The 15003-nt window shown below is 32.5% G+C and overlaps 2 protein-coding genes across 2 annotated transcripts in view; one reads left to right on the top strand and one right to left on the bottom strand.

Annotated features, from left to right (window-relative positions):
- Positions 1 to 5419: 5419 nt before the first annotated feature.
- LOC111688527 lies at positions 5420 to 7191 on the top strand. The gene is made up of 2 exons (XM_023451045.2): positions 5420 to 5992; positions 6066 to 7191. Exons 1-2 carry the CDS (start codon positions 5936 to 5938, stop codon positions 7125 to 7127), a joined length of 1119 nt encoding a protein of 372 aa, XP_023306813.2. The 5' UTR covers positions 5420 to 5935; the 3' UTR covers positions 7128 to 7191.
- A 1627-nt stretch (positions 7192 to 8818) lies between these two features.
- LOC111688530 overlaps positions 8819 to 15003 on the bottom strand; it is a 12845-nt gene continuing 6660 nt past the window's right edge. Inside the window, exons 5-15 of the mRNA XM_046947722.1 lie at positions 14227 to 14378; positions 13843 to 14129; positions 13583 to 13751; positions 13323 to 13505; positions 12943 to 13266; positions 12702 to 12876; positions 12409 to 12635; positions 12026 to 12350; positions 11702 to 11963; positions 11286 to 11406; positions 8819 to 11231 (exon numbers count right to left, since the gene is read on the bottom strand). Coding sequence (XP_046803678.1) covers positions 9118 to 11231; positions 11286 to 11406; positions 11702 to 11963; positions 12026 to 12350; positions 12409 to 12635; positions 12702 to 12876; positions 12943 to 13266; positions 13323 to 13505; positions 13583 to 13751; positions 13843 to 14129; positions 14227 to 14378 — 4339 coding nt within the window. The 3' untranslated portion in view covers positions 8819 to 9117. The remainder of the gene's footprint in view (positions 11232 to 11285; positions 11407 to 11701; positions 11964 to 12025; positions 12351 to 12408; positions 12636 to 12701; positions 12877 to 12942; positions 13267 to 13322; positions 13506 to 13582; positions 13752 to 13842; positions 14130 to 14226; positions 14379 to 15003) is intronic.

Here is a 15003-nt window from a genome sequence, read left to right as displayed (position 1 = left end):
ATAGATATATAGATATATAGATATATAGATATATAGATATATAGATATATAGATATATAGATATATAGATATATAGATATATAGATATATAGATATATAGATATATAGTTAGTTAGTTGGTTGGTTGGTTGGATAGTTAGGTAGTTAGTTAGGTAGTTAGTTGGTTAGTTAGTTAGTTAGTTAGTTAGTTAGTTAGTTAGTTAGTTAGTTAGTTAGTTAGTTAGTTAATTAGTTAGTTAGTTAATTAGTAAGTTAGTTAGTTAATTAGTTAGTTAGTTAGTTAGTTAGTTAGTTAGTTAGTTAGTTAGTTAGTTAGTTAGTTAGTTAATTAGTTAGTTAGTTAGTTAGTTAGTTAGTTAGTTAGTGAGATAAGTACCGCCCCGTTACTAACAAAAATATTTCAATAGTTGGTCCCATTATTTGCTCTTATTATAAAAAATCTACACGTTAATTCCAGAAAAAACGACAGCAGGATAATATGGATACTATGATGTGTATGTATTTGTAATTCTTTTTTTTCATAGTATGTGTTTATAGGGATCTTAAGGAAATACACAAGAAACTGGAAATAAAAAAAAAAACTGTTAGTATTTCAGTACATTTAAACAAATTATATTTCGTATACTCTTGTGCTTGTATTGACAAGGGGAAGCCTAATTTTTGTAAGTCAAAGTAGCACCAGATGACGGCATGCGCCTACATTTTTAGGAAGATCCTTTCAAAACTAAAAGAGAAAAAAAGAATAACTAAAACATAAACACAATCAAAAGAAATAAATCGATGACATACTCAAAAGTAACATATGTTATTTCTCAAATACAACTATTGCGGCTTAAACCGTTTTGGCTTGAGTCCTTTTCTTAAGGGTTTCCTTATGTTAGGATTTGCTCTGTTTACAGATAACTTTTCTACTTTCTTCTATAAGATAGTAGAATAATAATAAAAAACCGTTTTAATTATTGTTAACAGTTGTTTGTGCGTTCCTCAAGATTCTTTTTATATCAAAATATTATTTTCATTTATAAAATTTTATTTAGAATTTTATTTATCTCTAGAACAAGCTATTAAAATATCATTAATCATTTAAATTTAACAAAAAGAATATTTTGGTAGCTTTTATTTGCTAAAAAAAAGGAATATTTACATTGTAGTTTTTTTTATTAATTTGACACTATGCGTGTTAAATTCGGCTATTTGACTTTTAATTGTTTATATATTTATTAAATGCTTAAGCAGTTTTTATCATGTAATGTCCTATTTACCTTAAACTATAATTTTTATAATTGTATTGGGGCTTAAAGGTCTAAAATTTAACTGCAAATTTACTGTCGTAATTAATACAAAATTTTAAGTTGAAAATTGGTGTTAAGAGGAATTTTTAACATTTTTGTTAAAATTGCACAATAGGTCGAATTTAAATCAAATTGAATATTTGTATGTATATATTTACACACTTATACATTTATATACTAAATCTCTACGTTCATTTATATCAGTTAGATTTCATATAGTTTAGATCATACACAAGACTATAGTTCTGTATCACTACAATCATGATGAATCTTTAGACTGGATTATGGACTATAGTTTGGATTATAGACTTTAGTCCTGACTACAGTTTACAATCGCCACAATACACATATAGTTAGTTTGAAAGGAGGATGTACATATATACATCAAATCCTAACTGGGCCTCTATCGGGCCTGTTGTGCGCTCCTTAACCAGTGCCACAGGTGGGAATCAAATCCACCACCTCCGGTCTACCAGACTAGAACACTAACCTACCGGAGGCCAAACACAATACACATATAGTCCAGGATATAGGATATTGTCCAGACTACAGTTTATAATCAACACAATACTCTATAGTTCATATTCTACAGTCCAGACTATAGACTCTATAGTTCAGAGTATATAGTCTATAGTCTAGACTATCAAATCAAGACACTATATACTATAATATAGACTAAATTTTTTCTATAGCCTGAAGTCTACACTATAGACAATATTTCAGATTATAGACTATTGTCCAGAATATGGACTATTCTACAGACCATAGACTATTGTCCAGACTACAGTTTATAAACGACTCAATACTCTATAGTTCAGACCATAGACTACAGTCCACAGTATAAACTCTATAGTTCGGACTATGGGCTATAATCGACATAATACTCTAGAGTTTAGACTATAGACCCTGTAGTCCAGACAAAAGACTCTACAGTCCAGACTATAGGTTCTTTAGTACAGAGTAAATAGTGTATATTCAAGACTATAAACTTTATGGTTAAGAGTTTAGACCCTGTAATCTACTCTAAAGACCATAATACAGATTATAGACTATCGTTCAGACCCTAGATTATTGTCCACACTACAGTTTATAATCGACTCAATACTCTATAGTCCAGAGTATAGACATTATAGTTCAGACTATACAGTCCAGACTATAGACTCATTAGTCCAGAGTATAGAGTCTATAGTCTAGACTATTGACTATAAAGTCAAGAGTTTAGACTCGTTAGGCCAGACTATAAACTAAATTTTATCTATAACCTGTAGTCTACACTATATACCAGAATACAGATTATAGACTATCGTCAAAAACTTGGACTATTCTCCAGAACATAGACTATTGTCCAGACTACAGTTTATTATCGACACAATAATCTATAGTCCAGACTAAAGACCGGAGTATAGACTTTATAGTTCGACTATAGACTATAATCGACTCTTTAGTTCAGACGATAGACCCTATATATATATATAGACTCTATAGTTCAAAGTATAGTATAGTCAAGAGTTTAGACTCTATAGGTTAATCTATACCTTGTAATGTATAGTGTAGAACATATTTCAGACTATTAACTACCTAGTTCAGAATATAGGCTTAAGTCAAAATTTAAGAATAGACTGTAACTATAGACTGTAGCCCTGGCTGTAGATTAATCCAAACTTGACTACAGGCTATAGTCCTAAGTATAGAATATAGTCCTAACTATAGGTTATAGTCCATATTGTAAACTCTAGTATTGACTATAGATCAGGCGTGGATAAAGGTGGAGGGGGAGGTTTACAAGAAAAATTACCCCCCAAAACCGAAAATTTTTCATACAAAGTATAAAAATAAGGAAAAGGAAAAAAAGAACATAAGTAAAATACTAAATTTCCCTTCCCCCCACCAAACGCCGGAGCTGGATCCCCAACTGCTATAGATTATAGTCTTGTCTACAGATTGTAGTCCACATTACAGACTAAAGTCCAGACTATAAACTGTTGTACAGACTATAGATTATGTTTCAGACAATAACCAGACTACTGTCCAGACCTAAAGCTATGGACTATAGTCGGAAATTAGTCTATAGTCAGGACTATGAAGAATTTAAATATCAATTCAATATTAAAAGTTTTTCATCTAGAAATTTTCTTACAAATGATTTAACTCATACAAATTGAACTTCAAAATTTCAAAACAATTAAACCAAACAGATGGTCGAATATTTAGCTGAAAGATTTGAAATGTTTTATCTTGTTGTAATACAAAAACTTAAATTTAATTTTGTGTTACAAAGGTTATAAATAGTGGATGTGGTCAAAACGGGGTCTCTTTGATTCTACTTGACAGTTCGCGTGTAGTGAACTACCACGTAAACCAATAGTGGATGTTAGGACGGAACAAGAAAAACAATAATTCGAACTGAGATGCACAAATAAGATACATAGAATACGATTGCATTTTTTGGTAACTTATAGATGATAATTATACTTAAAGATACGGAAACAAGAAATAAAAAAAGAGCGCGCGCGTTTTTGCCACTAAAACTGATCACAATCATTGTTGTTGTATTATCTGCTGTCACTAACAAAATTACTACTACTAGATATTTGAAGACCGAAAGAAATAAAAATATATAGTATAAAAGGCATCAACATATCGACCATCTGTGATGTCTTGGCATTTGGTGCTATAAAGAGAAAAAACCTTCTTCTTTGGAGTGGTACTTTAAAACACACACACACATTCATATATATTTATAGAAATATATTTGATGTTTCCTTCTCTCTCACTCTCTTTGTTTGGTTTTCATTCATTCTGTCATGCTGACTAGAAAAGAGACTAGGTCAATAAGGAAATTAAAAACTATTAAGTGAGACTGACGCGTGCCTTGTCTAAATTTAAAAATTTTTTACTAAAAATATAATTTCATATTAATATTGAAAACTAAAAATAAAAAAACTATATTTGTTTTTAAAAGTGAAGTTTTAAAAATGAAAAAAGTACAAACGAAAATTTAAATTTTAAGGGCCAAAGTTCACATTTAGTACATCTCTCTTTATGATTTTAAAACTATAAATTAAGTTTGGAGAAAGCTTTTGTTAAATTTGATTATACTAACTACAGCTGTTTTTTTTCTCTTGCATTTTGTTAACTTATATGTCAAATATCTGTCATACTAAATCAAAATATTCACTTGTCATTTCATATTTCATTGTCAAATCATTTAATTCATTCAATGATCTCAATAATTTTTAGTTTTCTTGCATAAATAAATAATTTCTCTTTTCAATATTTCAGCTGCAAAAGTCCTTTCATGTTAATGTTAAAACTGTATACATATTTTAGGACATCGAAAAAAATTTCAATATCCTGTACAATTCATATCAATAACCCTTAGTTCAAAAACTACATACATATGTATTCAAATAATGTTTATTCGAATTTGTTTTTAGTTTTATCCTTTTTTAGTTATACTTTTTGTTTTCAACTCGGCTCTGCATGCAAGTTTAGTCGCGTGTCACTTATGGAGTATGGTTTCATGCTCTGTCTGTCGTTCGTCCCAACAAAGTCACAAACAAGTGTCATTAACTTTTATTGCTATAATCAATTCTTACTTACCAATGAAATTCGGTTTCTTTATGTTTTGATACTTTAACCTGTGTGGTCAAGAAGTTATTATAAAATTTATGGGTACGTTTTGGTTAGAGTGCAGTAGATGTATACAAAATTGATATAGTGTATATATAGTGAACTAAGAAAAGTACATTCATCTGTGATCTTTTAATTTTTCTATTAAAAATAGTTCTTAGAACTAAACTATAACTAAATTAGAACTGAACTAGAACTAAACTAGAACTGAACTAGATCTGAACTAGAACTGAACTAGAACTGAACTAGAACTGAACTAGAACTGAACTAGAACTGAACTAGAACTGAACTAGAACTGAACTAGAACTAGAACAGAACTAGAACTGAACTAGAACTGAACTAGAACAGAACTGGAACAAAACTAGAACTAAACTATAACTGAGCTGAACTAGAACTGAACTAAAACTGAACTAGAATTGAACTAAAACTAAACTAGAACTGAACTGGACTGGAACTAAACTAGAACTGAAATAAAACTAAATTAGAATAGAACTGCAACTTAACTAGAACTGAACAAGTTTTAAAAAATCCAAGATGATTCTATAATATTACTTCTTATTAAAAAAAAATTAAAAAAAAAAAACTTCTGGCACCCGAAATTTCTTATATTCCCACATATTGTTAGAAACAGAATTTCTAGACCACTATGTAACTTCCGATATGGAAGTAAATACAATAAAGCCCCCCTGTTAATATAAAACGAAACAATTGAATTCAATATTTCTCCGTAAATATGTTTAATATTAGAAAATAACTATCAAAATATTGATATCTAACCAAGTTATGCGATAAGTTTTAACAAAAAAATTATAATAGAAGATTAACGAATTAATCTAAAGATAAAGCCAAGTTAGTATTTCACTTACTGTTTATGGTGGCCCCTTTGCAAAAAGATAATGAACATATAGACAAAGGTAAATAATACGTTTGAATACAAAATTTTAAAACATAAAATTAATTCAGTTTGCAATAACTCTTAACACTGCTTGGACGTTAAATAATAAATTAAAATGTTTAAATTTAATAAACAATTACTAGTGCTGACACTGGTAGCAATTATTATTATGGTAATTATTATTTTTTTTAAATTAATGTTTATAAAATTACATTAATTATTTGAAAACAAAAAATATTCAATAGCTTATTCAACCATGTCGAGCATATAGAGAAATTTCCGGTTTATTGGATGAGGCCAAAGAATTGACTCATGATGAGATTAACGCTTTAAGACCTTTGTTCGCAGAGTTGCAATTGCAATATGATTATGTGCTAATCAAAACTACTGAAGGATCCCAAATCGACGAATTATTCGAACAACAGTACGAGGCAACTTTAAAAGAATTTGAACTACAACTTAACAACATGTTCCCTCAAGAAGCAACCACCAATTATGACACTAATTTACCCTCAGTGGAAGAAATTATGGGCAAACCCGATTTTAGTCTAATGACCAAAGAACAACAAATGGAATTTTTAGATATGCAAAGTATACTACAAGACGCCTTAGATGAGGCCCAAATCAATCTTAATGCATTAGTAGCCAGAGCTTTAATGTTGGAAAGCAATTTGCTTAAAATAAATAAACCCAAAATTATTATCTTTATTATAAAGGCCCTTAGATTGGGCTATAAGGCTGCGGCTCGGGTGGGACGTGCTGCTTACTGCACTTACTCTCATATACCACAATTAAACACCTCTTTGCACTCTCTTTACGAAGGTGTAGATTGTTATTTGTACACAACATCTCTGATAGTTAAAATCCAAAACGAAACCTATAATACTGTCAAGACGGTGAGGAAAAACGTATTTGAATTGGCCGCAGTTTATAAAAAGGTAGCCCAGAAAAATTCTCTTGTGGGAAAAATTGTTTCGGTAATTTTAAATGTCACCAAAATAGCCAGAAGTATTTTGGATACCATTAGCACCGCTAAGCATGTTTTAGATAGTGTAGAGAATCAATTGCCTTCAGCTGCTCAGGAAGTGGCCAGTTGTGGTTCAAATTTTGCCGTTAAAATACCATTTATGATTGAGTCTGTTTCCAATGTTACCGAATGTATATTGTTTGTTGATAACACCAAGATTGAATATGACTTTATGAAACCCGAAGATGAGTACAATAAGGAACTACAGACTGTTGTACCAGATATTGTTGAGGATGCCGAGGAGGAGGAGCAAGAAGAGGATGCTGGTGATACTAAATAGGTTTTATATTTAAATGAATTTCTGTTATAATTTTCTACTAATAAAGTTTTGTTTGTAAAATCGAGTCGAGTTTAATTTTCTAATTTATTGGTTAACGCCTACAGATTGGAAAAAATGTGGTAATGATCTCAAATCTTTTAAAATAAAACAAGTAAGAGTTCTATATTCGGCTGTGTCGAATCGTATATACCCTTCACCGCGGTGTGTTAAAAAAAAAACAGTCAATACCAAAAAGTCTTCTTTTACATTACTTACTACATCCAATATTATGGAAAATTCAAAAAATACTTTTAGAACAACGAAAAAGTACCCAAAAGTTCAACTTTATGGGTTCTCAATGAGAACTTCTCACCTAATTCAGACTCCACATAATTAATTTCATATTTATAGTTTCAATATTATAGAAAATTCAAAAAGTACCTTTTGCACAACGAAAAAGTACCAAAAAAATCCCAATTGATATTTGTTCTCGTCTAATCCGGGCTCTATATTCTTAATTTCATGTATCTAAGTTTATTATAGAAAACTAAAAATGTACCTTTTGAAAAACGAAAAAGTACCAAAAAGTTGCCTTTTATGGGTTCTCATCTAATTCCGAATCTACATACTTAATTTCATGATCCTAGTTTCAATTATATAGAATATTCAGAAAGTATCTTTTGAAAAACGAAAAAGTACCAAAATAATAACACACTAGTGCTGCTCTCGCTCTGCTACTCTAGCTCTGTTTTGTTTGAAGAAAAAATCTCATATTTTGATCTAATTTTTAGAGGTTGTCTTGGATTTTTGCTAAAATATTCTTTATTTATGGACCGATTTTGATGATTTTAAATAGCGATCTTCCCGAAAGCATGTCCAACAGAATTATTGAAGATTCGGATCTCGCCGATATCTAGTGTCCTCTAAAAACTAATTTCAACAAACATATAGACAGACAGACGGACATGGTTTAATCGACTCCGCTATCTATAAGGATCTAGAAAATATATACTATATAGGGTCGGAAAATTTTATTATATAAATTACAAATGGAATGAGTAACTTATATATACCCTTCTCAAAAGGGTGAAGGGTATAAAAAGGCTGGTTTTCAAACTGTAGGACATGATATATTGAAAATTAGATTGAAAAATTTTCGATTCTAGTTGAGAAGTTTTTAAAGAATCGAAAGGGGCTTATGTAGTTAGTCATTTAGTTACTGCCAGTCCACACAACGAAACTTTTGATTTTGCGTGAGAGAAAAAGAATATCATTCATGTCTCTCGCGGTACGGAGTTTTCCGAACTTAGAAAATCAATGGAATTAATACGTAGTTTCTGAAACAAAAGTTTCTATATGTGGACCAGGTTTTATTTAGTTAGCTAGTTAGTTAGGTAGTTAATTCATTAGTTAGTTAGTTAGTTAGTTAGTTAGTTAGATAGATAGATAGATAGATAGATAGATAGATAGATAGATAGATAGATAGATAGATAGATAGATAGATAGATAGATAGATAGATAGATAGATAGTTAGTTAGTTAGTTAGTTAGTTAGTTAGTTAGTTAGTTAGTTAGTTAGTTAGTTAGTTAGTTAGGTAGTTAGTTAGTTAGTTAGTTAGTTAGTTAGTTAGTTAGTTAGTTAGTTAGTTAGCTAAATAAACTTAAACGATACAAGGCTGAAATAAAACAACTTCAATTAATAAATAATATTTTGAAAGGTTAATTTTATTTTCGAGATTTTTTCCATTAAAAAAAACTTACATATTATATTTGTTTTCTAGTTCTTTTTCTCATTTTTTATAATTTATTAAAAAAAAAGAATTAATAACATTAAATAAATGGCCAAGCAAATTAGGTCGCTATATAAATAATGAAATAAATATTAAATTGTAGTAAATACGAGTATTTTTTTCTTTGGCATACAATTACACACTTTCATATAAAATAAAAATAATAATAAATAGTAATAAATAAATAAATAAATAATAAAACTTTAAATAATTTTACATTGACTAGACATAACTTTCTTTGTGACGTTTAACATATTGATCACTTTGAGATTTATTTAAACGTTCGTTATTGAAACGACTCAAATCCCCCGAAGCATTTTTGGGACTTCGTTGCAAGGCATGTGGTGATGATTGAGACTTTATGACACTATCACGTGAAGTGGTGGAGACGTTTGCCTCAGTGTCTGTCGAAACTATTTGTGGTGCTACGAGAATGTCTGTGAATAAACTTTGACGACACAGAGCCGTTAATGCACTGCCACTGGCGGTATTGGAATTCGTATGACTGGATGCTGCTAGCGTTCTTTTCGGTTCGTTGGCCTTTTTACCCTTAACTCTGCGCAGTTTGGAGGCCAGGGTAGCAAAACCTAATTTACTGGAAATTTTACCAGATCTAGTAACTTGTCGTGGTATGGAATCATAAATGCCACCAAAATCCTGATCTGTACCAGTGTCCGATTGTGTGGGTGGCGATTCAGCTCTTATCGTATCGGCACTTAAACTTTTGTGCAGTTCATTGTCCTCCGATTCGGCTGGTTCACAATGCACTGAACTCTCATCGGCTGTGGTAGAGCTCAAACTTAAGTCACTTTGACGTTTTTCGCCCCAATTTTGAGAACGTCGAAAATTTTCCCTTAATTTAACCACCGCTATGGGACTGGGTTTTTCTCGTAGGAATTCTTCTTTGGCTTTTTGTATGCGTAAAGCTCGTTCGTTTAGTGGGGTCATGGGTCTACACGTTTGTTCGAATACTGGACTAGTGGGTTCCGAGTTAGTGGGTGTGGGATAATCGAATTTAATTTGTTGTGTAGTGGGTGTTAGAGACTTGCGTTCCCATTTTCTAGCTATGCGTGGTACGGTATTATCAAGTTTATCGGGAGAGAGAAATTTTGTAAAATCTGAATCTGTCACCGATGAACCCGAATGTGTTTTGGCAATTTTATTTTCAATTCTTTTAATGGTCGCCCCTTTAAAATGCACTGGATTTACGCTAAAGGTTTTTTCGTTATTTTTCCGATATAAATGATCTTTTTTACTTTTGGGATATTGCAGCATATTTTGAAATCGAGTAATATTGTCCAGCCTTAAGGGACTTTCTCGAGTGCGATTCAATAAACGAAAGCTGTCTGTAGCCAAGGGTGTGCGAAACCCTGTTAAACTTTTGCCCGACTTGGCTTCTTCTGTTTGCTTTAAACTTTGGGCACTGCGAGTCTTGCGCAGATCATCAGAATTATTATCGGAACGTACATCGTCTAAACTAATGGATTTGTGCACTAAGAGAACACGTGGCTTCAGTTCTATTTCCAAATCTCGCATTAATGCTTCCTTTTGTGAGCTCGTTAGACTAGACGTTTTTTCGTTAGCGTGATTTTCTTTATTACTAGAATTTTCTTCATTCGTTTGGTTTTGATTATTAGCTTTAACATTGGACTCAGTGGGAGAATGTGGAATTTCCTGTTCTATAACAGCGACACCATCTATAGCCATCGGTTCCTGCACTGCAGTAAATACTTTTCGTTTAGTTTTCACAAATACATTGGGTAAAGAAGTCGAGGTGGCCAAAGGCAGTCGGGCGAAAGTGGCATTGTGCTGAACTCCAGTGTCTAAAGTTCGGTTAGTCGTATCACATATTTGTTGTATAGGCTGACCGGGTTTAACTTTTAACACATAAACCATATCCTCTGCTATGGTGGCCGAACTAGGATCTTCATCGAAAGATCTTTGCTTAAGGCGATAATTTTTACGTTTCAAACGTCGTGGTGTTTCTAGAATACTATGATTATCCTCATCACTGCTATCACTTTCGGTTTTTGAATTTTGTCGTGATCCCATTTTACGCAAACGTACTTTCTTTTTAGCTCCACCCATCATATTTGCGGCACCCATTGCACCACCCGGCAGACCACCAATACCATTGCTGTTACTAAATGTTTTCGGTTTGATTTCGTTCTCCACCATAGAAGTACTTAACTCATCGGTTGCTTCCAGAGTAGTGGAGAGCGTGTCGAAACGTTGTTCGGTTGGTGTTGCAGTTAACGCTGGTAGATTTAAATCCTCATCGGCAATTATATTTATATCGGGTACTATATCTTTAGAGAAACGTGGATAGCCACCTTCTGCAAGGAAATGTATAAGTAAATAACCTTTTTAATAATATTACCAGAGCTTACGTATATTTTGCTTGAGAATTTCTAGGGTTTCATGTAAACCCTGGATTTCTTCATTATATTCAAGATTTCTTTCCTCCATTATCTCCTGACAGCAGGCTTCATCTAGAGGACTTTTTTCGCACTAAAATTAAAATGGATTAATATTTAGTTCAGTTTTGATTCAAATCTAGTTCCGTTCTAGTTCGGTTCTAGTTCAGTTCTAGTTCAGTTCTAGTTCAGTTCTAGTTCAGTTCTAGTTCAGTTCTAGTTCAGTTCTAGTTCAGTTCTAGTTCAGTTCTAGTTCAGTTCTAGTTCTAGTTCAGTTCTAGTTCAGATCTAGTTCAGTTCTAGTTCAGTTCTAGTTCAGTTCTAGTTCAGTTCTAGTTCAGTTCTATGTAAGTTCAACTCTACTGTCTATTTTAACTTCAATCACTTACCAAATTCCTCAAACGACTTAATTCATTTTGTACATCCAATATGGCATTCAAAACATTAGGTTTCATTAAGTTATCGGCGTAATAAGAATAACTACTGCGTATTAATGCCAAAACGCCATCACATAAATGCAACGTTTCATTTTCAGCAATATCCGACGATTTTTGTTTCAATAACTTTAATAGTTCCTCGGAATTTTTCAAAACATTCAATAAAGGCGCCACATTTGTATGAGATTCAAAACTTTGTATTTTTCTCGAATTGCTAAATTTAGAAAAATAGCAATAGTTTCAATAATATCTTAACCATATATATAGCTAACATACCAAAAATCTTTACAAGCTTTTTCCTCATACTTATAAATGGGTGTTTGTTTTTTATCCAGTGGTGGTATTAACTTCAATGGCGAAGCTGTCTCCACTATATGATCCTCAACTTCTACCATAACCGCTTCTGGTTCGTCATACTTTTTATTGTAATCGCTATCCAAGGCTAAGGCATCGGTGCTACTCACTACTCCTTCCATTTCTTTCAACTCATTGACATCATTCAACGATAGACTGGAGGCCTGCTGGGATATAACGGGCAAAGCAATACTTGGCGAAATACTGTCCAATGATAGGGAACGACTAAGTGTGGGAGAGTTTTCATCTATTGGAAAAATTAATTTAAGATTTTGAATTTTGCATTTATAATAAAAATAACTTACTGTTATGTGACTCTTTTGAAATACGTTTAACATCGATTGGACAATAACCGGGATGGAGCAAAGCAAATGTTGATGATTCTGGTCCTATGCCTCTTGCCTTTTCCCATTCGTAAAGTTTGCGTGTGAATTTGCGAGAAATTCCCTCAAATTTCATAACACCTGCAGAGGTTTTCACTTCAATTTCTTTGGCAGGATGTTCGCTAACAATGGCCTTTAGTTTGGCTAATCTGTGTTGGAATTTGAAATAATAATTTTAAAATAAACGTTTTCCTTAATTTTGTATATTAATATACCTTTCGGATTTTTCTTTATCGTGGGGCTTGTGCTTATCTATACGTTTTTCCTTATCACCTCCGCGATCATCATCTGATTCTCCTTTCTTACCCGATCCGCCATGTTTGTAGGTACGTTTCAAAGAATCAGTACAACTTGTTGAAGATCCACCACGTTTAATTTTGTTCCATTGTTCTGAAATTTAAATTATATGAAATAGGATCCATGCCCAATTACATATACGTAGGTCATTATACTCACCCAATTTCTTTTGGAAATCTTCAGGTAAATCTTTTTGATCTGGCAAAGGACTTAATCCCTGACCTTCTAATTTTAACTGACCCGTTTTCCACAAATGCCAATCAATCTTTGTGTTCGGATCTTTGGGTATGGTAGGAGACATGGGTGCGGCTGGTTGTATTCCACCTATAGAAGCTTGTTTCTTAACACGCCATTTTTGTAATTTCTTCTTGAAATCAGGTGTAAGATTCTCTTCTAAAAGTTTGGCCGATATATTGCTGCTAATAGCCGAAGGGTTCGGCGATATAGGTTCGGGAGGTCTAGGTACAGCCACTAAAGCCATGGCTGAAAAGACATAAAGTATTAATAAAACATATAACTTTTGTATTGGACCTACATACCTCTATTCGATTTTAGTTTCTGCCATTCTTTGCGCTTATTCTCAAATTCTTTATCCAATTTTGCTCTTAAGATCTGATAACGTCTATTTATTTCATCCTGTTGTAGTTCATAGCTTTTGCGATTGATCACATGATTGGGGGAGTTAGGTTCAGAAAAATCTCCACTAGAGACGTCTTCACATTCTAATTTAATTAAAACATATGTTTGAGATTTATATTTCAGTTTGAAAAGTATGTTTTTGGTGTATAAGTATACTAACCGTATTCAGCAAAGAAATCAGAATGGCGGGAAGGACTTGAGGGTACAGAGGAATTGACTGGTGATGATATTTTCCTAAACGTACGATTTAATGACTGTGTACCATCTTGTGGACTGGCTTTTAATAGATGAGGTGAAGTATAATATTGATGATCCGAATCAGTGAGATCCTAGTAGGAGCGATTTAATAATGAAAAGGGAGTTCGAGAATTAAACAAATAAACAAAAATATATTGATTAGATATTAGTTTTCAAAATTACCTGTTTCAAATTCAAATTTAAAGGACTGGGAGGAGTTCGATTTTTTCGCTTACTACCAGGCGGTATAACAACCTCAACATCCTCGGGTAGTACTTCAAAATCAGGCACCAGTTTACATTTACGTATAGACTTATTCGATGAAGATTTACTAGCTATGCCACTGCTATTCAAATCCGATGGTGTTGTAGCTATCAAGCTATCCGGAGATTTTGATTCTTGTAATTGTGGTTGTGATGCAGATCTTTCACCCTGCGCCTCTAGTATATCACTTTTTGAAGAATCTCTTCCTGTTTAATTTATAGCGAAAAAGAAATAAATTTTCATTTAAATTATTTATAAACAATTAGGTAGGTATGTTTGTGTATATAATGTTTATATAATTACTCATGCCACAGGCGTTTTCAATATCATCCATTGAACTAGCCGAACTAATGGTACCCGGTGTGCCTGCATCACTAAGCAAATGACCAGATGATGAACTTAAAATGCTATCAGCTGAACTGGTGCCGCAAGGTAATGACGGTACACGCAAATATCTGCGAAAAGATAAACAAAAAGAAAAATCATTGAAATTTGAAATTGATCTTTTAAATATCATTTTTTGTGTACGAAAGATAAAACTAAAATGATTTATTGAATTCCCTCTGCCTTTTATAATCTATCTTTATTAAATCAAACGTACTATACCCACTACCCAACAGAGGCAGTGAAACTACAAGACGAAGTGTTATTTTCAAACTTCATAATCTTCCAGTTCAGTTATCTGTTCTTGTTCAGCTTTAGCTCACTTCTAGTTCTGTTCTAGTTCAGTTCTAGTTCAGTTCTAGTTCAGTTCTAGTTCAGTTCTAGTTCAGTTCTAGTTCAGTTCTAGTTCAGTTCTAGTTCAGTTCTAGTTCAGTTCTAGTTCAGTTCTAGTTCAGTTCTAGTTCAGTTCTAGTTCAGTTCTAGTTCAGTTCTAGCTCAGTTCTAGTTCAGTTCTAGTTCAGTTCTAGTTCAGTTCTAGTTCAGTTCTAGTTCAGTTCTAGTTCAGTTCTTGTTTAGTTCTAGTTCATGTCTAGTTCAGTTCTAGTTCATTTCTAGTTCAGTTCTAGTTCAGTTCTAGTTCAGTTCTAGTTCAGTTCTAGTTCAGTTCTAGTTCAGTTCTAGTTCAGTTTTAGTTCA

The sequence above is a fragment of the Lucilia cuprina genome, chromosome 4 (assembly GCF_022045245.1).
Source record: "Lucilia cuprina isolate Lc7/37 chromosome 4, ASM2204524v1, whole genome shotgun sequence".
Classification (NCBI taxonomy): Eukaryota; Metazoa; Arthropoda; class Insecta; order Diptera; family Calliphoridae; genus Lucilia; species Lucilia cuprina.
This window is presented reverse-complemented; position numbering and strand designations above follow the sequence as displayed.

Excerpts from the sequence above, each read along its gene's own strand:
- LOC111688527 (XM_023451045.2), top strand. The coding sequence starts at position 5,936 with ATGTTTAAATTTAATAAACAATTACTAGTGCTGACACTGGTAGCAATT. Across the intron at positions 5,993-6,065 it reads TGGTAGCAATTATTATTATG|CTTATTCAACCATGTCGAGC; the intron begins GTAATTATTATT and ends AATATTCAATAG.